This window comes from Vanellus vanellus (assembly GCF_965231255.1).
Source record: "Vanellus vanellus genome assembly, chromosome: 10".
Classification (NCBI taxonomy): domain Eukaryota; kingdom Metazoa; phylum Chordata; class Aves; order Charadriiformes; family Charadriidae; genus Vanellus; species Vanellus vanellus.
This window is the reverse complement of record NC_138915.1, coordinates 628269-651009: the sequence shown is the minus strand read 5'-3', so window position 1 is coordinate 651009 and position 22741 is coordinate 628269. Positions and strand designations below refer to the sequence as shown.

Here is a 22741-nt window from a genome sequence, read left to right as displayed (position 1 = left end):
AAGGCACAGCAGTGCGCAGACATCCGCCGGCGTTGCTCATGTTTAATCACAAACGAGCGAATAGAAAACAAAAAAAAAGGAAGTGAGCGGCGGGGAGAAGAAACGGCGGCAGCAGGGAGGGGGCTGGCGCGGGGTCAGTCCTGCAGCCCGGTGAGCAGCACGGAGAGGAAGGAGGCGAGGGCCAGCGTGCCCAGGGTGGTGGTGGCGGTGGTGGGGGCGGCGCTGCCCAGCGGGAAGGGCTCGGTGCTCTTCTGCAGCCAGCGGTACTCCTCCTCCAGCTGCTGCCGCTGCAGCTCTGGCCCCACGCGCGCCCGGATGGTCTCGTAGTAGGCGTTCAGGTACCGGATCTGCAGCCGGGCACCGCGGGGGGCTGCAGGGGGCTGCCTGGCCGCCTGAGCCCCCCCACTGCCTGCACCCCTCTTGGCCATCCCCATCCAGCTACCCCACACCCCAAACACTGACCCCATCTGCAGACCCCATTGCCCCTCTCCATCCACACATCCTTCTATGCTCCGGCCCCGCTTAGAATCATAGAATCACAGAAGGGTTTGGGTCGGAAGGGACTTTAAAGCCCCCCCAGTGCCACCCCCCGCCCCGGGCAGGGCCACCTCCCACCAGCCCAGGTCGCTCCCAGCCCCGTCCAACCCGGCCTTGAACACCCCCAGGGATGGGGCAGCCACAGCTCCTCGGGGCACCCTGTGCCAGGGGCTCACCGCCCCCACAGCCAACAATTTCTTCCTAATACCTATTCTAAATCTCCCCTCTTTCAGTTTAAAACCATTCCCCCTCCTCCTAATGCTCCCCTCCCTGATCCAGAGTCCCTCCCCAGCTCTGCTGGAGCCCCTTTAGGCACTGGAAGGGGCTCTGAGGTCTCCCCGGAGCCTTCTCCTCTCCAGGCTGACCCCCCCACCTCTCCCAGCCTGTCCTCCCAGCAGAGGGGCTCCAGCCCTCCCAGCAGCTCCGGGGCCTCCTCTGGCCCCGCTCCAACAGCTCCGTGTCCTTCTGCTGTGGGGACCCCCCGAGCTGGAGGCGGCACCGCGGGGGGGTCTCCCCAGAGTGGAGCAGAGGGTCACAATCCCCTCCCTCAGGGTTTACCCACCCCAACCTCACGCCGCAGTCCTGGTTTCCCGCTATGTGCACCCCCCCGCCCCACGCGCCGGCCGGCCCCACGTCCCCGCTCTGCCCCTGCCCTGAGCACCCCGTACCTGCTCCGGTGACAGGAGGCTGAGGTCGATGAGGTTGCGGTCGTAGGGCACCAGGGACACCACCTCGAAGGTGAGGAAGGGCTTCTCCCCGCTCTGGTGCTGTGGCAGAGAGGTGGCGTTGGGTGCCCCCACCCCTGGCCTGACGCAGCCCCCCAGCGCTGTGCCGCCCCTGCCAGCCCAGCCCAACCACGCTACCTTGGTCTGCGCCTCCACCACGAGGGCGACGTCCTCAATGCGGATCCCGAACTCGCCGTCCCGGTAGTACCCAGGCTCTGGGGGCCAGGAAGGTGCCCACTGAGCCCCGAGCCCCAGCAACGACCCCATCCCATCCCACCCCAGAAGGGCCGGATCTGGCCTCTGAGTAGGGCCAAGCACTGAACACCTCCTCCCCTGGCCAGGGGCTGCACCTCCGGGACGTCCCCGAGAGCCCGAGGCGCTGGCCGGAGCGATGGGCGCACGTACCGATGGAGGTGAACATGCCGGCCATCAGCGGCACGTTGTTGGACTGGAAGCCCACAGGCCCTGCAGGGGACATGGGGTGGGTTACAGCTCCTGGGGACGGTGTGTGCTGTGGGGACACCCTGAGAAGGACCAAGGTGTCACACTGGCAAGAACCATGTGGCCACCACGGCAAGGACCATGGGGCAACTCTGGCAAGGACGTCAGAGCCACCCTAGCAAGGACCATGAGGCCACTCCAGCAAGGACCATTGGATCATCCCAGCAAGGACCATGGGACCACCCCAGCAAGGACCATTGGAACATCGGATCATCCCAGCAAGGACCCTGGGGCCACCTCAGCAAGGACTGCAGGGCCACCCTGGTAAGAACCACAGAGCCACCCTGTCAAGGACCATGGGGCCGCCCTGGCAAGGACTGCAGCACCCTGCAGGTAGGGGACACCCACCCTCAGCAGGCGGCTCAGCTGGGCTATGAGAAGCCCCAGACGAGCCCCTGTCCTCATCCCTGTCCCATCCCTGTCCCCCGCAGCTCAGGCCGTGTCTCCTGCACTGGTGCCAGTGCCGCAGCACCTACACTCATGGACTGAGAGGAAGTTGCCGATGCCATGGCCGGTCCCGTGGCCGTAGTTGAGTCCCACGTCCCAGAGCGCCCGGCGGGCGAAGGACTCCACCGTTCTCCCTGGGGAATGATGAGGTGGGATGGAGGGACCAGCGGGCCGGTGAGGTCCCCCTCTGCCCTCCTCCTCCCCATGCCCGGGGGGTCTGTGCTCAGCACCCACCTGCCGTGTTGGGGGGGAAGATGAGGCGGGACAGGTCGATGTTGCCCATCAGCACACGGGTGTAGGCTTCCTACGACGAGGGGGGGGGGGGGGGGGGGGATGGGACTGAGCGCGGTGGTGCTCCGAGGGCTCCCCCGGCACATCCAGCCCTGGCTGGGACCCTGGTGCTGAGTGCCGCAGGGGGGGTGCTGGCTGTCACGGGGGGGGGGCTGGTACCTTCTGGAGGCGGGTCGGCACCCCCCAGTGCACCGTCCGCGTGATGTCCGTCGTCCCATCCCTGCGAGGGGGGGTACATGAATCGGGGCGATGCAGCCCCAGCGTTTCTTAGGGGACGCTGCCGCCGCCCTGCGTGGGGGGCGTGGGGAGGGGATGGGGGGCTCTGCAGTGCTGGGGGGGGTCTGCATTAAGGGCTACGTACAGATATTGCCCTCCAGTGTCCGAAAGGTACATCTCATCCACAGACAGCTTCCGACTGCTCCTGTTGGAGGGGCTGCGAGGAGAGAGGGGGTCAGACACTGCTCCCCACCGCCGCTGCCGGCCCTGGCGCCCCCAGACCTGGCCGGGGCTGAGCCGTACCTGTAGTGGGCCAGTGCCGCGTTGAGCCCGCTGGCGGAGATGGACTGGAAGCTGGGCCCACGGCTGTGCTTCTGCGCCCTGGAAGGCAGCAGGGAGGGAGATGCTGGGGGTCCCCGGCTGCCCTGCGCCAAGCTGGGGGGGCCGCAGCGGCAGCACTGACCGGCGGAGCATGTCAATGTGCTCTGCCCCCGAAAACTCGTCCACCTGCCCCTGTGGGACCATCTTCTCCAGCCACAGCAGGTACTGGATGACTGCCACGGCATCCCGGACCTGGGGGTGGCCCAGAGGTATCAGGGGAGGGGGCCATCAGCACCCCGCTTCCCCTGGCTGCCCCCCACTTCTGCTCGGGGCTGCGGGGACGGGGACAGCCCTTACGTGAGCGACTCGCAGCAGCTCCTGCTCCTTGGTGTTTTTCACAGCCTTGGCCAGCATGACGGGCGAGTAGCTGTCCTCCAGCAGCTTCTCCTGCAAGGGCAGGCTGGGGGTGGCACGGCCACCAGCCCCCTCGTGCCCCAGGGACGGCTGCGGGGCATCCCGCGTCCCTGTGCCTCGGTGGCACGGGGCCATCCCCAAGCCTGGCAGGACCCACGTCACCCACGGCCAGGCTCAGTGGCGCGGGTGTCAATGCCGGCAGTGGCGGTGTCCCACCTGGGGGATGACGCCGTAGAGGCCGTAGGTGGTGTACTCGGTGCCCAGCCAGACGGTGACATTGCCCTGGGCGTAGCGGCGGAGGTGGGCGCGTGCCTGCCCGTAGTCCTGCAGCTCCACGCACAGCGGCCCCGGGCAGCCCGCCTGCAGGGACTGCCGCGCCGCCGCCGACAGCCGCAGCTTGTCCACGAAGAGGCTGGGGGAAGGTGCGGGATGGGGTGGGCAGAGCATGGGGTTGCACTGCTGCCTTTGGTGTGTCCCCCCACCCTGAGCCCGGCCATGTAGGGCACGCCGGCGGAGAGGAGGGTGCTGGGGGGCTCAGAGGGGATGCTGGGCTGGGAACGGGGCTGTGCTGCACCCCAGGGTGGGCTGGGTGGGAGGGGAACCGACTTCGGAAAGATGTGGGGCTCGGAGGCACAATGGGGCTGGGCACCGCAGGACATGGTGGGCTCTGGGGAAGGGGGCAGCTGGGCCAGGGGAGGGTCCCATGGGTGCTGGGCCTGGAAAGGAAGGAGGGGGAGCGCTGAGCCCCATCCATGCCCACCTTATGCTGGTGTGGGTCAGCAGCGTGTAGGAGTAGAAGACGGGGTTGTAGGGGATGTCGTCTCCGCGGAGATTGAAGAGCCCTGCCGGGAATGAGACCTCCGAGCCTGCGCCCGCTGGTTGCCCTCCCACCCGCAAGGCTCGGAGCCCATGGCACCCACCACGGCACCCACCACGGCACCCGCCACGGCACCCGCCACGGCACCGCGGCTACTCACAGGCTGTCTCCTCCAGCCCTGACAGCAGCACGGCCGTGGGGCGTCGAGTGTGCTGCTCCATCTGCTGCCGGATCCCGGCCACCTTCTCCTGCCAGCTGCTCCCTGGGAGGGAAGCGAGTGGCCGGCTCGGCCCAGGGACCACCACGTTCCCCCAGGCTGGGGGCTGCCGTGGGCGAGCATCCACCCAGCAGCCTCGGGGAGGACGGCGGTCGTACCTGTGAACTCCGCTGAGAGGCTGTAGATCTCGCTGGAGGCTGGAGGGGGTCTCTGGTCGCCCCACACTTGATCCACAAGGTTGGTCTCGATGGGGAGCAGGGTCCTGCCAGAGCCGTGCAGAGCCCGGCTGTAGCTGTTCCAGGTGTCTGAGGGGGAAAGAGCGGCCCGTGGTTGGGGGCACCCGGTAAATCCACACCCGGGAGCTGCCCTCACCTCAGGCAGGGTCACCCCACGTGATGGCCAACCCTACCGATGGAGAAGAGGAAGGGGTCCAAGCTGATGTTCCCCCCCACAGGAACCGCCTCCAGGATCCACATCCCGATGGACTCGATCCAGGCTGCAGGAGAGACCTGGGTGGCATCGCGAGGACGACCCGCATCCCGGCCCACGCTGAGCCCAGATGAGGCCGTGGCTGGGGCCGGGGGGGTCCTGGGGGTGGGGGGTCCCCACAGCCCCCCAGCCTGCCCCACACTGACTTGTCCTCTGCAGCTCCCAGTTGCAGTCCAGCTGCCGCTCCGCCTGGGTCCAGTAGCGGCTGTCGGTCCACAGGGCAGCCTTGTCCTGCGTCACCACGACGGTGCCTGGCACAGGAGTGGGGGCTCAGGTGTCACCCCCTCTCCAGGCAGCCGGTGGGGACCCCCAGAGACCCCCAGCCCGACCTCCTGTGTGGAGCGGGACCGTGCCCTGCCCTGAAGATCCCCAGGGACGAGGACCAGCAGGCAGCCGGGTGCTGCTCCCCCCCCTCCCCAAGTGGGGACCCCAGGGCGACGAGGATGCTCTCACCTGCAGAGCCGGTGAAGCCGGTCAGCCAGCCCAGCCGGGAATCCCGCTCGGCGATGTACTCGCTCTGGAGCGAGGGACGGAGCCGTGAGGGGTGGCCGTGGGCACCAGCCGGGGAGCGGGTGCCCCGGGGCGCAGGCGGGATGCTGCCTTACCATGTGGGCATCCGTGGAGGGCACGATGTAGGCGTTGACGCCGTGGGTTCGCATGGTGCCCCGCAGAGCCGCGAGCCGCGCCGTTGTGTTGGTGGCCGTAGGGGGCAGGTACTGGTGGCACAAGGGGACACGTGCTGGGGGGGGAAACCAGCTGCAGCGGTGGGGCTGGGGGGCATGGGGGTGTGTGACCCCACACGGGGTGTCCCAGGAACAGGGAGGGCTGGGCACGGGGGGGCTCACCGGTGGGTCCGTGGAGCAGTCCCGGATGTCCGTCCTGGCGGAGGCAGCCTGCGGTGTCTGTCCTGCGGCACCGCCTGGGGGCATGGGGACGCCCCACAGCCTCAGGCTGCAGCCCGGGGTCCCGCTGGCCCCTTGTTCCACCCCAGGGCCAGCGCGGGGGCAGCCGTGACCCTTGTCCCCAGCCCAAACACCCAGCCAGCCCAGCTTTGGGGCTTCTTGCAAAAAAACAGTGTTTCTAGCCCCAGGAATAGTGGGGCACTGGCACAAGAGGAAGCAAACATCTCTGGGCAGTGCCAGCGCCCATGGCGTGCCTGGGGACGGGCCCCGGGGGTGTGCAGCCAGTGCCCACTGTGCCCAGGAGCTGGGGAGGGGGTGGGCAGGAGCCAGCCCTGAGCATCCCTGGCGCCGGGGCTGCTGGAGGACCTGGCCGGCAGCCGGAGATGCTCCCCAGGGCTGCTCTGCATCTGGTGCCACCACCGGCACTGCCTTTCCCTGAGCTCTCCATCACCCTCACCACTGCCGTCTGCGTGGCAGGGTCCTGGTTCCTCATCTCGGGCACCGGGCTCGGGTCCACGGGGCAGTGGGGGAATGGGTCACCCTTAGCATGGTGGTGCCTTGTGTGCCTGCTCTCTACTCCCCTGGGAGCTGCTCCGTACCCGTCACCTCCCCAGAGCCCATCCCTGGGGTCAGGCGGGTGGGATTAGCCCCTCTCCACAGCCCGGCCCCCCACCCTACGGCAGCGGGGCTGGAGCAGCAGCACAGCCCTGTCTCCCCGAGGGCAACCCCCCCCCCCGGCTTCACCCAAAGCCGTGGTTCCGACTGCCCCTACATCCCCCTCCCAGGGGGTCCCAGGACATGTCGCCCCCCTGGCGCGCCCACCCCACCTCCCAGCCCAGACGTACCGCCGAGCAGGAGCACCCAGGCTGCGATCCACTGCGCGGGGTGCATGGCCGCCCTGGGGGTGCCGGGCAGGACGGGGAGCAGAGGCGACGTTTCCCCGGTGCCTTGGGTGACAGTTCCCTCCTCCTGCGCCTTTGCCCCAGGGGTTGGGGGATGCTGGATGGGAGGGCCGGAGGCCGGAGCAGATAGGGGGCCGGGGCAGGGGGGGAGGTGGTTGTCCTGTGCGTTGAAGGCGAATCCTGCCGCTAAATAAAAAAGCAAACAGCAAAATCAGCACAAAGTCCAAAGATCCTCCCGGAGCAGAGGTGGGGCTGTGCCAGCTCAGCCTGGCACGTCCCTGCCCGGGGTTCAAAGCCCCCAAGAAGGGGCTGCGGGTCTTCTGCTCCACTGTGTCCCCGGGAAAACCTCTGTCCCCTGGAGCCACCGAGAGCTGACATGGGTGTCCCTGGGGTGAGGACGCCTGGGGGTGGCCGTGGTGCCGGGGCCGTCCAACTCCCCGAGACAGTCCTCCTCCTCCCCCGGGACGGGAGCAGCGCAGAGCATCTTCCCGGGCACGGCCACGGCTGTCCCCACCCTGGCACCCAGTGGCATCCCCGAGGCTGGGGCTGGCAGAGGTCGCTGGCAGAGGACATTACCGCTGTCACGGGGAGGCACAAATGCCCTTCCTGCCCGTGGGGCCCTAACGGCGTGAGCAGGGCTGGGAGCTGGCTGTCGGCAGGGCCAGCGGGGCAGCCACGGCACCTTTGAGACACCCACCCCGCTCTTTGGCTCCTGCAGACGGCTGCGTGCCGGCGACACGCGCGTTTGCACCCCATGGCGTCGGCTGGGCGCCTAGTTTTTTTTACACGGCTGTTCTTCCACTGCGGCTCCAGTAACAGGGTCAGCAATCTCGCACCGGAAGGCTTTTTTACCCCAAGGAAAAGCCGGTTGGCACTGAGGACCACGTCAGTGCCCGTACCGCTCTCACCTCCGTGCCCGCGTGTGGGGCGCTGCCCTGGCTGCTCCACGCCGAAACCTCTGCGCCCCTTCGGTGAGGCGATGTGCCAGTGCCCTGCAGCGGGTGGGGAAGAGCCAGCCATCCTCAGCGCCGAGCACCGAGCTCCCCGGGGACGGCCGTGGGCGAGGGGATGGGAGAGGAGCAAGGGACGGCGTGGGCAGCAGCGCGGTGCACCGACGCCTCTGGTCTCCACGCCGGCTGCGGGTCCGGGGTGCCCGCAGGTGCTTTGGGCCGCGTGAGAGGTTGTGGTGCGGGAAAACCCCCAGTGCTCCCAGGGAGGGGACAGGTCTTGCTGGGTCTCCCTGGCCTGAGGGAAAGCGGCTGGAGGGCACCCAGAATCCTGCCGAGGGTCCCCCATGGACTACAGGAGCGGAGGTGGATGCTGCTGCCGCTCCTGCCTGCTCTGCCCGCGGGTGGGGGCAGGGATGGAGAGGGGTCACGGGGGAGCACAGGGACCCTGCAGGACACCGAGATGGTGTCTGAAAGGAGCACAGAGGGAGGGGGCCACAGCGCGTGTGGTGCTGGCATCCCGGCTTGGACCCGGTGCGGTTATATGGGAAAGGGACCGGGCTTTGGAGAGACGGAGCGGAACGTCTGAGCCCACCTCTGGCGTGCGGGTGCAGGTTTCTGGGGAGCAGGAATACACGTAGGGCTTTGAAGGTACACATGAGGTAACTTCAGCGCTAGTGAGAGCACGCGGTCCTGCTAATGCAGTAATAGGAACAATAAATTCAGAGTGCATTAGCGGGCCGGGTTGGAAACGCTGGCAAAGGAGACAACGGCCATGTTTTAGCACGGAGCAGCCTTATGCGATCAAGGACAGGTTTGGTGGCAGCATATGGAGGGAGGGGAGCGTGACGGTGGCCAACAGACCGAGCTATGCCGCGCAGGCGGGGTACCAGCCCTGCCCACACCCCGGGCACAGGCTGGGGGACCGGCAGCCACCTCCGAGGGCTGCGCTGGGACCTCCGCAGGAGGAGCCCTCCGGGATGTGTCCTTTGTCCCGCCGAGCCCATGAGCTCTGGACCGCCGTGGCATCTGCCTTGCTAAAAAGCTCATTATGTTAGTCATAACGAGCCTTGACCCCAAGGCCTGTCACTTTTATTGCACATGCATTTCCTCTAACTGGTTCAATGACTTCTCCGTGGTTGTTGAAGAGAAAGGCTGGCTGAAGGGCAGACCTGTCGCCGGCAGGCAGCAGAGGCGTCCGTCCACGGAGCTTCTGGGGAGGATGCCCATCCCCACCCAGGAATGGGGTACCTGGAGGAGTCCATGCTGGAGAGCTGCTCATCACAGACCATGAAGCTCTTTTTCACCGGCCGGGCTGTGCCATGGACCTGCTGCACCACAGGGTGGGCGCAGCACCACCAGCGCAGCCAGCTGCCTGCCAGATGGCCCTGGGCTCCGTCTGCGGGTACAGCCAGCTGTGCACACCAACACACATCTGGAGGAGGGTAAAACAGAGATGGGACAGGGTGAGGTGCGGGGCAGGGGCGGGAGGCGTGCTGAGAGCAAACCCCAGGAGGAGGGTGGAAGGACCTCGCTGCCATCACGGCAGGACCTTGCGCGTGGCGCGGCAGGATGCAAGCTGCAGGAGATCTGGTAGGTCCTACAGTAAATGAACGAACAGATGCTTTACGAACAACCCTCCTTGAAAATATTAGAGGTCCTTCAGGAAACCTGGGCAGCAAATCCCCGTGAGCCCCAGTGCGATGGGCAGAGAGGAAGCCCGGCCCGGCCGGCTCCTGGGCTCTGCAGCACGCCTGCCACCCTCCCGCTGCCCCTGCCCTGCCCGGACCTCTCCTGGGGCCAACCCTGGGGCTGTGGGTCCCTGCATCATCCCACCTGAGCTCTCCGCTTCCCCTGCACGGGCACGGCCATGAGGTTGGATGCAGCCAGGGGTGGGAGCCATGGACCCGCTCAGAGATGCTGTCCCTTCCCTGCGGAATTTCATGACCTGTTGGACAACCAGTTTTCAACCCATTTAATGTGGCAGCACCTTTGTTGTGTCCTTCAAGGCTCTTGAATGGTAATGGAAATCGTCCCTCGGCCCCAGGGCAGCTGGCGTGTCCCATCCCGTGCCACGGCAGCACTGAGGGAACCGGCACAGGCTGTCCCCCAGGCGCTGGCATTCGGGGTGGCCAGCCTTGTCCCCTGGCAGGGAGAAGCTCACGGTGCCGGGACAGCAAGGACGGGGGGCTGCAGGTGGGACCAGCTGCCGCAGTGCCCGCTGCTACCAGGGCACACACCGCAACCCCTTGGCCGCCCTCTTGTCCCAACCTCGTCCCTGTCGTCCTCTCCCAACCCTGCTGTTGCTGGCATGAACCTGCTAGTCAGCTCTGGGGGCCGGGACACGTGGCTGCCACTGTGCACGGGCATGATGCAGGCAGGGAAGCAGGCAGGGATGCAAGCAGGGATGCTGTCAGAGATGCAGGCAGGGGTGCAGGCAGGGATGCAGGCAGTAATGCTGTTAGGGATGCAGGCAGGGGTGCTGGGAGGGGTGCAGGGCTCACAGTACACCGCTCCTGGCACACCCCGGTGGGGCCGGTGACCAGCCCCACTGTGGTGTGGGGCCAGCCCCCTCCCCTGGGGCTGGGGAGCAGCCTGGCCCCGGGACTGGAGGGATGGGGGACACTGTGCCGACACGGCCACCACCAGGCTGGGCCACCAAGTGACTCCTCAGCCCACACAGCAGCTGTCCGTCCCACAGGGAGACTGTCCGGCTGTGCCATTGCGGGGGCTGTCTGCTCCATGCAGCCACTGTCCGGCCGTGTCACCACAGGGACTGTCCAGATGCGTCACCACCACAGCCACTGTCCAGCTGTGTCACTGCGATGCTGCTCACCACGAGGTGGCACCAGGACTGCGCTGTGGAGCCGCACAGACCCCCCCCGTCCCCCGTCCCCTTGTCCCTCTGTCCTGTCCCCTGCCCACCCGCCCGCTCCTGCCACGGCTCCGGGGCGGCGCGGGGGCCGGCAGCAGCAGAGCCTGGGGGGCTCGGGGGGGCGCCACCCTGTCCCTGCCTGCGGGCAGGCCGAGGCCTGGCACACTCGTGCCATGGATGCTCTTGGGCTGCCCGTGCCTGGCGTCACCCGCTCGGAGGACCCCGGGAGGGGGTGGTGGGGGGCCCCCTGCCCCAGCAGCCCCAGCAGCCCCAGCAGCCCCAGCAGCCCCAGCAGGGGCAGGACAGGGACAGGAGGGAGGGGGGAGGCAGGGTGACACCACAGCTGCCTGTAATTGTTATGGCAACCAAAGTTTCTCAAGGATGTGTGACATGGTTGCCGTGGTGACAGGCAGCCAGCGGTTTGCTGCCACCCCGCTAATTAGCGAAATGTGCTAATGATGCTCCCATCCTCCCTGCCTGGTCCCTGCCCCGTGCCAGGGTGGGGGCGACACCCACAGCAGTGCCCTGTCCCCCCTGTCCCCGCTGTCCCCTGCCGCCCCGGATGCCAGCCGCCCCATGGGGTCCGCACGGTGACAAGGGTGTCCCCCAGCCCCCTTATTCCCAACCTCTGAGCTCAACTCTGTGATGCCACCACTCTCTCCCCGCCACATCCGAGGGATGGGGCTGAGGGTGGTGTGTCCACAGTTCAGCATCAGCCCAGTGGCTGCTCATCCCTCCTCCTCCTCCTCCTCCTCCTCCTCCCCCAGCATGGGGGGGTGGCACCGGCAATCCCTGGGGACACCCAGGGCCGCGTGCCACTCCAAGCAAGCCAGCGTCAACAGGACGAAGCTCATCGGCCACTGCGCGTCCGGTGGGGCCCTTCCCTCCCGCGGGAGGTTTCCTCGAAGACGAGCCGGAGGAAGGCTTTGGGGGGACATCCTCCCTTTGTGGGCTATTGTTGGCCTTCCGTCACCTGCGGAGGCCGCGGGGTGACTCAGGCCGGGGTGACGCGCCCGGCAAACAGGACGCGGGTCGGGGAGGGAGGGAGGGTGTGCGCGGCCGCAGGAATGCGGAAGGCGAGCGGTGGCGGGGGGGATGCCGCCACAACCCCTCGCGAAGGCAGAGCATGCCTGCCCCCGCCTGCCCCGGAGCCCAGCAGGGGATGCGTTCCCCGGGGGGGTCCCTGCTGCACCCCCAGCTGGGCTGCAGGGGTCCAGCTCCTGGACCCCATCAGCTGCCTCTTCCCCCCACAAGGAGCGCCCCACTTTGGGGGTGCGCAATGCTGGCGGGGAGCAGTGACCCTACATGGCGCTGGCAGCGGGGGGGCTGCGGGCCAGTCTGCCCAGAGCCCCTGGCCAGGCTGCGGTGGTGCAGGGGGGGGGCACGACCAGTGGGACCAGAACAGGCGCAGAGGATGTCCTCCTACAGACACCTGCAAGGATGCGACATGGTCCCCACAACCCCCCCGTAGCCCCTCTCACAGCCCCCACAGCCCATCCCCACAGCCCAACACAGAGTCACCCTCTCCAGCTCCTCCGCCAGTGCCCCCCCCCCCCAGTACAGCTTCCCCAGTACAGACCCACGTACACCCCTCTCCTGGTACAGCCCCTCTGCCCACACCGCGGGGTGCTGCCAGGGCCGGGCCACCCCTCACTCTGCCGCGGGAGGTGCTGTCCCAGGGTGCGGTTGTACGTGTCACCCGGGTTTTGCAGGGGCGATACCTCATACCTCGGGGGGGTCTGACCCCAGCTGGACGCCTGGTGCCCACCAAAGCCACTCGATCGCTCCCCTCCTCAGCTGGACAGAGGGGAGAAAATACAACAAAAGGCTCCTGAGTGGAAATAAGGACCGGGAGAGATCACTCACCAATTACAGTCACCGGCAAAACAGACTCAACTTGGGCAAAAATTAATTAAATTAGCCACCCATCAAATCAGAGGAGGATAATGAGCAGTAAAAACTAAATCCTAAAACACCTTCCCCCACCCCTCCCTTCCTCCCGGGCTCAACTTCACACCCCACTTCTCCACCTCCCCCCACTGAACAGCGCAGGGGGACGGGGAATGGGGGTTGCAGTCAGTTCATCACGTTGTCTCTGCTGCTCCGTCCTCCTCACGCTCCTGCCCTGCTCCAGCATGGGGATGCCTCCCACGGGAGACAGATGCCTCCCACAGGAGACAGCCCTTCCCATGGGCTGCAGTTCTTCACAAACTGCTCCAGCGTGGGGGGCTGCCAGGAGCCTGCTCTAGCACCGGCTCTCCACGGGGTCACAGCCTCCTTTGTGCAGCCCCCTGCTCTGGCGTGGGGTCTTCCCTGAGCTGCAGGTGGAGATCTCCTCTACCGTGGACCTCCATGGGCTGTGGGTGGAGATCTGCCCCACCATGGACTTCAATGGGTTGCAGGTGGAGATCTGCTCCGCCACCTGGAGCACCTCTTCCCCTCCTTTTTCACTGACCTGGGTGGCTGCAGAGCTGTTCCTGTCGCATGTCCTCACTCCTCTCTCCAGTTGCTGTTGCACAGGGTTTTTTTTCCCCTTCTTAAATACATTATCCCAGAGGCACTATCACCGTCACTGACAGGCTCAGCCTCGGCCAGCGGTGGGTCCCTCTCGGAGCTGGCTGGCATTGCTCTATCAGACATGGGGGAAGCTCCTGGCAGCTTCTCACAGAAGCCCCCCACTACCAAAACCTTCGCCTCCTGCCCAGCGGACCTCGTGCCTGGACCTGGAGGAGCCGCTTTCCCACCGCTGCCCTGCAGAGCCTGGCTCGTGTCCTCGGTGTGCTGCGGCTGTCACCATGGCCGTCCTTGGTGCGTGTGGTTTCGCGGTGTGCCCCGGCTGCCCCCTCCCCAGCTGCCATCTCCCTGGCTGGCGGGGGAAGCGGGGGTGTCCCGCCAGCCCTGACCCCCAGGGTGCTGCAGAGGCGAATGGTACAAACGGAGTTGAGCCTCTCCAAACCCCCCGTGATACCTGAGGGGGCTGAAGGGTGATGTCCTGCCACAGTGTGTGGTCCCCGTGGCCTCCCTGGCAGTGCCCGGCCGCAGGCAAGGGGGTCCACGGGCTGTGGGAGACCCCCCCTCTGCCTTCGTCACCCACCGTGACACCGTGCCGGTGGCTGTACCTGCACACCCGGCCAGACCTGGGGGGGCTCCATCGGTGCTCAGCCAGCACTCAGCCCACGCAGGACCAGTGCCCACCTCTGTGCGTTTGGGGGGGGGGCAGGGGGCTTTAGCCCCCACCCTGGTCTGCGCAGCGCAGAGCCGGGGGCTGCAGTGCCCATCCTGCAGCGGTGCTCCGTCCCCTGTCCCCGCACAGTGTCACCCTCGCTTCGTCCCCCCCAGCGGCAGTGGCTGAATGACCTGGGGGACAGCAGGGTGGGGGGGTTCAGATGGACCCCTTTGTGGGCACTGCCTGGCTGGGGGAAGGGGGGAGGGGGCTGCCGGGGGTGGTGGGTAGGGGTGCCAGGGGAAGGGGAGGGGGGGCTGGAAGGGGGGGCGTGGGCCAGGCGGGGTAGAGGGTCTCAGGGGCCCAGGGATAGGCTGGGAGGGGGTGTTGGGGCCTGGAAGGGAGGGGGGGTCCAGGCTGGCAGCAGTGTTGGGGTCTGGGGGGGTCCAGGCTGTTTGCGGGGGGGGGTGGGTGGGTGGGTGGTCCGGGGGCCAGGCGGGGACCAAAGCTGGGGGGGGTCGCAGAGCCCTGTGGCTGGGCTGAGGCGGGGGGATCCCCAGGATGGGGGGGAGATAACACTTGAGGGGGGGGTCCCGGGGGGGCGCGGGCGCTGGGGCGGGGCGGGGCGGCCACGCCCCGCCCCGCCCCAGCGCCCGCGCCCCCCCCGGGACCCCCCCAACCCCCCCGGTGTCCCGGTGGCCACATGACGGGGCGGGCGGCGGGGCCGGGCCGGGCTCTCACCGCCTACAAATGCGGCTCCCCCGGAGCGGGGCCATCACCGCCGCCTCCCGCCGCCCCGCAGTACATCCCCCCCCCGGCCCCGAGCATGGCCGCGCCGCGTTGGCTCCTCCTGGCGCTGCTGCTCCTCCTCCTCTGGTTCGCCCTGGCCGCCGCCGGTGAGTGCCGGGACCCCCCGAGTTGGGGGACCTCCGCCCTCCCACTCTTCCCGACCCCCCCAACTCCTCCCGATCCCCCCCCCAATTCTTCCCGATCTCCCCTCCCCGCTCCATCCCCCCGTCCGGCATCATCGGGCTGGCAGCGGGGAGGATGGAGGGGACGGGGACAGGGTGAGCGGGGCTCGGGGGGGATCGGAACCCCCTGCCCGGGGAGGTGGGGGCGGACAAAGCGCTTTTCATGGTGCCAACAACCCCCCCCCTCACCGTGTCCATCTGGGCAGCCGAGCAGGGCGACAGCCGGCCAAGGGCCGGAGAGCCATCGCTGCCACCGGCTGCCGGGGCACGACCCGCACGGCACCGCGGGTGACAGCCCATGGCATCGCCGGGACAGTGGCAGCGGGAGCCACGGCCCGCGGCGGGTCTCGGCCCCCTTCCCCGGCTGCGAGCCCGGTCCCAGCTTGGCACACGCACATGGCGGTGCGGGGACCGGCGCTGGCACCGGAGCATCCCTGCCAGGGGAGCGGGGGGCAGCGGGCTGCAGGGAGAGGGGCGAGGGTCTGGGTGGACCCTGGCAGGGAGGGTGGCACAGGAGGGTGGCTTTGGGGAGGGCTGGGGGCTGAAGCCCGTGGCCGGGCTGCTCCGTGCCCCGCAGGGAGGCTGGTGGCAGCGGCCGCACACAGTGGCCATGATCGGCGCAGGTGGCCTGGCCACCACGGCGCAGGAAGCACTCGGGCGGCGAATGGCTCCTGCTGGGGGCAATTCAGGAAGCGGGCAGGGCCCTGCTTTGGGCAAGCCCCACAGCGTCCCTGTCCCACGGGCAGGGTGGGGGGACCCGGCTAACGCTCTTCCTGTGATCCCCAGGGCCGCTGGGCCAAGTGGCGGATGGGAAGGATGCGGAGGACGGCCTCATCCGAACGCTGGTGCGGCCGCGGGGTGCGCGGCGCGGGGCCGGGCATCGGCCGGGCGGCTGGCGGAGGTACCGGCGGCCCCGGCCCCGGCTGTCCCACAAGGGCCCCATGCCCTTCTGAGGCAGGTGAGGAGCAGCAGGGCATGGTGGGGGGAGAAGGGGACACGTGTGACACTGCCGGGAGGGGACTCACGCGTACCCGGATTTGCTCTCGTTGCAGGGTTGCCACCAGCCCTCCAGGGACGCGGCTGCCATCGCCCGCTCTGTGTCCGAGCCCGCTCTGCTCGTCTCCCAGCCCCGAGCGCGGGGTCCCACCTGTGAGCCCTCGGCTGGCGTCACCTCCTCCCTGTGGCTGTCCCTGGTGGCCCTGGCACCGTGTCTGGCACTGTGGGTGCCTCCTGCCCCCCCGCCCCGTCTCCTGGGGCTGGCTGCGAGCGGGTCGCCCATGTAGCTCGTGGTGGGGCCGGGTGCTGCCGCGACGTCCCCGTCCCGGTGGGGACCCGCAGGCTCTGCGCAAAGCACTTTGTCAGGCGGAGGAACTTCACCTCCTGGGTCTGTGAGCTCCTTCGGGGCTCCTGCCCCATCCCTGCCAGTTGCCCACGTGCCGAGGTGAGCGCGTAGCTTGTCCTGAGGAGGGGTCTATTTATTCCCGCGGTGCTAATCCCACACCCCGGGTGAGCTGCCCTCCCCTCCCTGGTGAGCATGGGGCTGGCAGACCCACCTCCTGGGCACCCCTGCGGTGTGGGGTGCCCACCCAGGACACGGGGTTCTGGACCCCTCTGCCCACTCCACGCTGTGGGACAGCGGGAGAAGGGGGGGCGGGCGCTGGAGTCTCTGTGTCAAACACTGACCTATGCCAAAGGAGGGACCCTTGCTCTGAGCACCGCTGGGTCCTGTTGACCGTGTTTCTTGTGCCTGTAAAGATTTATTCCATGTAAATAACATCTTTATAATAAAGAGTTCCGATGATGGTAAACCCTCAGTTCTGCAGGTGCGGGCAGGGGTTGCTCACCTGCCGGTGGGGAGGGCTCCAGGGGCCCTCTGCCCCCTCCTGGCACTGCCCGGCGGTGGGTGGGGGCCAAGGCAGCCCCTTCCCCACCCGCTGCTGCCAGAGGTGGTGTCCAGCGAAGAGAGAAAGGAGCTGCAGCGCTGCCTGCCCTGTAACGTTGGGCAGGAGGGTGGGAAAACACAGGAGGTCAGCATCTCCCAAGCTTGCAGGTGGAGGAGGGATGCTGGAAGGGCGCAGGGACGCCAGTCCCAGCCGGGACAGCGGGGGGTGAGTGGCAGAGGGACCCTCAAGCCGTGGAACCAAGTCTCTGGCTCCAAATGGTGCCCTGAGTCCCCCCTACCTTTGTTTGTAATAACCACTTTAAAAGCGGGGAGCAGGGCGGGGGGACAGGCTCTGCCACCGACGGGCTGTGTAGGGGACACGTCCTGCTCACTGTCCCCCAGGCACTGACGGTGCCGGGTCTGGGGACTCGGGCGGCTCGTGAGCCAAAGCCTCTGATGGGATAACGGCTTTCATGAGGCGGTTTCCCCAGGGATGCGCGGGTGTGTGGGTGCTCCCGCCATGCTGCCATTGCTGAGGCCACCGGCGCCTGTGGTGCAGGCACCCACATCTGGCAGCGCAGTGCCGGGGCAGGGAGGGGTGGGACAGGCAGGGACCGCACGGTGATGGCAGCTGGAGCTGTCTCTGCCTGCTGCTGAGCGCCTCACTGGGATGCTCCAGCCCCGGGTGAAAGGCTGGCGGCCACCGCAGTGCTGCGGGATGGTGGCCCAGTCCTGGGCACGGCTCTCTCACTGGTCCAGTTTGATTCTTCAGGCAGCCCCAGTGGCTGCCAGATCCCCCTTTTCTCCCAGCCTGCCCCCACCAGCCCTGGGCAGCTGTGGGTGCCCGGTACCTGCCATCTCCATCCCTGGCATCTCTCTCCCTGGTGTCCCCATCACAGTGTCCCTGTCTCAGGTGTCTAGATCCCTGGTGCTCCCACCCTGGTGTCCCTGTCCCTGGTGTCCCCATCCAGTGTCCCTGTCTCTGGTGTCTAGACCCTCGGTGTCCCTGTCTCTGATGTCCCTGGTACCACTCTCCCTGGTGTCCCCACCCTTGGGTGTCCCCGTCCCCACAAGGCTCTGTGTGAGCAGGACCCGTGCAGAGGGTGGCAGTGGGTCCAGGGCTCAGCGGACTGAGCATCCCTGTAGGACCTTGTATGTGGGTGGGGGCTGAACCCTGCAAAGGGATGGGACACTTTGCCCCCCTGACAGGACCTCCCCCAGCCCCAGCTGGGACCCCCAGGCACGGCAGTGCCCGTATGGGGCCCCCAAACTCCATATTGTTCTCAGGAGACCTCCCACAAGCGATGTCCCCGGGCAGGGGGGGCTCAGCCCTGGCAGACAGGACGGCGGCAGCCATTGGGGGGCACAGCCTGGGGTCGGGGGGAGGCAGCACCGGTGGGGAGGGGGTTAATGGGGCCGCCGAGGAGCGGAAAGGCTGCAGCTGCGGGGCTGGGAGCAGAGCCTGGGGGAAGCAGGGCCGGCCCAGCTGGCCTCCATTAGCTCATCCTGCGGGACAGGGGAGGGATGTGCTCCCCGGCCACGCGCCAGCGCGCTCCCGCCACGCTGCCACGCCGCCCACCCACGCCCGCCGTGGGGCCAGCCACCCCCTTGCCTCCCGGGCGCTGCTGCGGCATGAGGTGGGTGGTGAGGGCTGCCAGCTTGCTGCCCAGTCCTATCCAGCCCCATCAGCCTCCGGGGACGGTGGTGGCGTTGCCACCAGTGCTGTGATGGGGGCAGGGTGCAGAGCCCTGGCCACAGCCCCCCCCCCCACGTCTGACCCCCAACTCCCACTCTGGCTGGCTCGGGGGGTGGTGGTGGTGGGGTACCATCCCTCCATTGCCACTCTACAGTGCTGCTGCTACTGGTTTGAACTGGGAGGGCTCTCCCCCTGCACCTCAAACCACCCCTCAGTGCTGATGGGTCGCCCCCCCACTGGCTGCAGGGAGGGCACGCAGCCCACGCGCTCTCGCAGGGGCACACCGCTGCGGCTGTGCCAGCCGAGGCACCGGTGCCCCACGGCCTCGCTGGGGCATCGCCCAGCCCCGAGCACGGGGGCTTGGGCTGCGGCCAGGGGACACACAGCTGAGCCCTGACCCCAGCCCTCCCGTGCCAGCCTGGAAGGAGGAGGCCAGGGAGGACCCCCCGGTTGGGCTGTGGCCAACGGGTGCCGGAGGAAAAGGCTCCTGGGCCGGGAGACCTAAGGAATCTCTGGCTTTTCCTGGCCTGGCCGGCTGCCCGCAGGCAGGTGGGAGGCTGCTGCGCTCCGCCACGTTCCCTGTGACACCACGTGCCATGGCAGCTCCCTTGCACGCGGCCGGCGGCTATCGCCCTGGCACTGCGGCATGGAGCTGTGGCAGTGCGGGCGCTGTGGCACAAGGGCAGTGGCCGGGATGGGGACACAGACGGAGTGGGCAGGGACGGACGGGCGGGCAGGGAGAGGCACTGCTGGAGCAGCATCTCCAGTGCGGTGGCTGCTGCAAGTGCTGCCGGGGGGTTTGGCGCCAGAGGGCTGGAAGGTGCCGGAGGCAGGGGCAGATGGCGAGTGCGTACAGGCAGCCCCCACCCCCCGCTGCCGTCCCAGGGAGTGTGTGTGCAGGTGCTGGTCCCGGCACAGCGAGGACGGGGTGCTCTGCTGCCTCCCGGCTTGCTGAGTAGGAAAGTAAAGATACTGGCAGAGGAGATATGACCAATCTGAGTAATCACTGGAGCCCTCCAGTCCTTCGGGACCCCCGGCTGCATCCAGGGGGACAGGCAGGGCTCACTGCCCCGCCTGCGGCCGGCCGTGGACGTCCAACATGGACATGGGACATCGGCTGTGCCAAAATCACAGGCTGAGCCTGACTGCTCCTGGCAGGCACAAGCTGCTGGGATGCTACCAGCTGCACCAGTGCCGCCATCAGAATCGTGAGTCGCCAAGATGTCCGTGGCGGCCAACAGGGACGGGTGAGATCCCCACCTCCATGCAGGGCACAGAACAGGTCCCCCGTGCCCCTGGCCCAGCCTGGAGGATGGGCAGGCCCGGCCTTCGGCCTCATCCCCGGGGAGCAGCAGGGCTTCGCGCTCGCTCCGGCATTTCCGCCGGCAGTGGCAGGAATGTGGCGGCCGCGGGAACAATGCCGGCACCTTGCGCCGGTCCCCTCCGTGACGGGGCTGGGAGCAGCTGCCTGGGCATGGCCCTGCTCTCAAGGAGCCAGCAGGAAGCAGATGGAGATGACACCGGCAGCCGTTTCCTGCGGCAGGACGCGCGGGCTTTCTCCACCACTGCTCCAGTTGCCGAGCCAGTGGGACCCGGGGTCCACGGCAGCGCTGCTCCAGCCTGCAAAAGCCCTTGTGCCACACGCCGGCACCAGCACCCTCCTGCGCCCACTCCCCCCTGGCCCTGCGCTGTGCCGACTCCTCCGGCCGCACCATCCCCGGTGTGGCGTGTGCCAGGTCCCTCTGCCAAACGGGCAACCAGCACTGGGCTGCACGTTGCCCACGTGCCAGCAACCTGCAAGCTGCTGCCCGGGAGCAGGAGCAAAACCAGAAGGAACCAGGGGAAGGGGAACCTCTGCCGCTGTCCCCCGGCTCTGCCTGGCACTCTGCCGAGGTGGCGGCGGTGGGAGAGCCTGAGAAAGGACTTGGCTGCCTTTGGATGGCTCCAGCCCCTCAGAGCTCGCCCTGCAGTGCGGGCATGGGGGACAGCGGAGCCGAGCCGCAGCTCTGCGTCACGGGATGCTGCAGCCCGGCAGCAGCCACCCCCAGGCCGTGCGGCACGGAGCTACGTGAGAGACAGCAGGCTCGGTGTGAGCACCCAGCGTGGCCCCACAAAACCTTGCACAATGGAGGTTTATTTGGAACGAACAGTTTCCCAATAAATTATGTAATTTAAAAATTGTAAAGACAAGAGGAAAAAAAAAAAAACCAACCTCACAAGGTAGGGGAGTCCCCAGCAGCTCAGCCGGTGCACGGGGACCACGGAGGCACACTGACACCCAGGGGCTGAGCACAGGCACCGGCGGGGGCTCGGAACTGCAGCCCCCCCTCCCCGTCTCCCTGAGCCGAGGCCACACAGCCCCTGCCCGAGCGGGCAGGACTCTGCTTAGTGTTTCAGTGGGACCGGCCTCTCTTGCACCCATCAGTCACCAGCCCCAGGGGTGTCTCCTCCCCAGCTGTGTGTGACCCTGCCACTGCAGACCCTCCCAGCACAACACCCCCCCACATGCCTGGGGCACCTTGGGTGGATTTCTGGCTCATTTCCCCCCAGCCTGCACCCTCTGGGAACAGGAGGACAGCATCCAATGCCACCCCCGTCCTACCCCCGCAGCTCCACATGCCGGGCTGGGAGGGAGAGGAGCTGCGTCCTGCTCTGTGCCCCGCAGGGACAGCCCCGCAGAAGCAGAGCGCAGCTCACTGCCCTGCCTGACCCAGGTCCCTCCACGTCACCCGCCATCCCCCGTGTCCCAGAAGGAAGCCGGGGCACAGGGAAGGGAGAGAGGAGGGCACAGCTGGGGCGACGGGCAGAAAGCTGCAGTGCGGGGAGAGACCTGTGTGCTGGAGCCCTGTAGGGCAGGAGGAAGGGGAGAGGATAAGGCCCTGCTGAAGGGAAGAGGCCAAATGTCCAGACAACCTTCCTGGCACAGCCACGGTCCAGCTTTCATAGCACAGTGACAGGGCATTGGGGTCGGCTGGGTCTGCTGCACGGCAGAGGGTGACGGATGCCCAAAGCCAGCCTGGGGCAGAGCACAGGGCTCTGACCAGTACACACCAGCATGCATGCCTCGTACCCGCAGGGACACAGCGTGCCACCAGCCAGCCGTGCCATGGCCCTCTGACAGCACCAGCAGTCTCCACCCTTCCCCACGACAGCTCCAGGGAGATGGGGGTGAAAAGGAGAGAGTAGCGTGACTCGGGGAACTGGTGACACCGCCACGGGACAATGGGGTCGCTGGCACAGTGCTCGGGTATCAACAGATCCACCCAGCTCCCGGGGAGAAAGCAGGAGGCTCCCGGTGTGGGTGGCAGTGCAATGAGTGCGCAGGTCCTCTGCAGCGTAGGGTACAGCGGTGGGAAGGAGAGGGGAACACATCCCTTCCTACTGTAAACACGGCACTCGGAGTAGCTCAGAGCCTTTTACCCTTCTGGAGCTGTCGGAGGCCCGGCCTCAGCACAAGGCTGGCAGCGCGGGCCTCAGCTTTGGCACACGGGCAGGAGTCACTCCTCATCCCCAGCAAGCAGGAAGCTGTAGAGGAAGTTGGTGGCACGCTGGCGGTCCTGCTGAGTCTGCTTTGCCATCAGGTTGGGTGGAGGGCGCAGGAGGAGGCTGGAGAACAAGGCGGCTGTAGAGGGAGGCAAAACTCGTTACTGTTCAGAACCAGAGACCTTGCAAGGCGCCAGGAAGGGGTTACGTTTCAGTGAGGGCAGCAGGAGCGGAGCAGAGAAACAACACACTTACCGATCATGGCGACACTGACGTTGTTGTCTTCTGAGTATTTGAGCAGCTCTCGGAGGAACGACATTAGGTACCGAAACACGCTGCGATGGCAACGAGGCAGCTGAAAAATCACCTGCAAGGAGAGCAGAGACGGGAAGCTCTCCCAGCTCACGCCGCAGCAGCCTGGGCACACTGGGGCACTCTGGACACCAGACTGGCAGCCTTCCCCCTTCCACTGCCTCGTGGTGGTGGCACGACCACTGCCGTGAGCCACAGGCCCAGAAAGAAAGCAACGAAGCACCAGCTGCAACCTGCTGCTGGTGGTACCCGTGGGCTGTGGCTCCTGGTGAGGCTGCCTCTAGGACAGCCCTGTCACCAGGGAAAACCCACCGCTGCCCCGCGCTGCCTCCCACTCGTGTCTCCCCTCCAGTGTGAGGACCGGGAGAAGAGGCTTCCCAATTCCAGTACTGAAAACGTTCCCCAAAACGTCGTCTTCTGCCCGAGGACACACTTGGCCTTGCTTGCTGCCCCACCAGCTCTTTTGAAGAGCCACTCAGCCATAGTCCTTAAGAGAGGCACAGGAACCGCAGCTCTGAGTGGGCGCTAAAGCCCTCAAGAGAAGCAGAGGCTCTTCCACTCCTCAGGGCTCGTATTCCCCATGTGCTCAGGGTGACACAGGGCACACTCGGAGTCTCTTTGGAAGCCACCAGG

General features: G+C 67.3%; 3 protein-coding genes across 3 annotated transcripts in view; 1 reads left to right on the top strand and 2 right to left on the bottom strand.

Annotated features, from left to right (window-relative positions):
* Window positions 1–134: 134 nt before the first annotated feature.
* On the bottom strand, window positions 135–6768 carry XPNPEP2 (X-prolyl aminopeptidase 2; the record flags this gene model as incomplete). Its single annotated transcript, XM_082488435.1, has 20 exons — window positions 135–347; window positions 1206–1477; window positions 1668–1727; window positions 2240–2344; window positions 2445–2514; window positions 2661–2721; window positions 2863–2934; window positions 3021–3098; window positions 3181–3290; window positions 3396–3485; window positions 3669–3864; window positions 4213–4294; window positions 4430–4531; window positions 4645–4791; window positions 4896–4982; window positions 5122–5226; window positions 5429–5492; window positions 5581–5691; window positions 5821–5894; window positions 6723–6768. The coding sequence occupies 20 exons, from the start codon at window positions 6766–6768 to the stop codon at window positions 135–137; spliced, it is 2145 nt and encodes a 714-aa protein (XP_082344561.1).
* Window positions 6769–14467: 7699 nt separating this feature from the next.
* On the top strand, window positions 14468–15688 carry APLN (apelin; the record flags this gene model as incomplete). The annotated part of the gene is given in 3 exon segments (XM_082488434.1): window positions 14468–14482; window positions 14484–14562; window positions 15522–15688. Coding segments are annotated over 3 exon segments (261 nt in total).
* Window positions 15689–20463: 4775 nt separating this feature from the next.
* OCRL (OCRL inositol polyphosphate-5-phosphatase) overlaps window positions 20464–22741 on the bottom strand; it is a 22470-nt gene continuing 20192 nt past the window's right edge. The window contains 3 exon segments of the mRNA XM_082488151.1: window positions 20464–21935; window positions 22052–22194; window positions 22196–22222. Coding sequence (XP_082344277.1) covers window positions 21811–21935; window positions 22052–22194; window positions 22196–22222 — 295 coding nt within the window. The 3' untranslated portion in view covers window positions 20464–21810.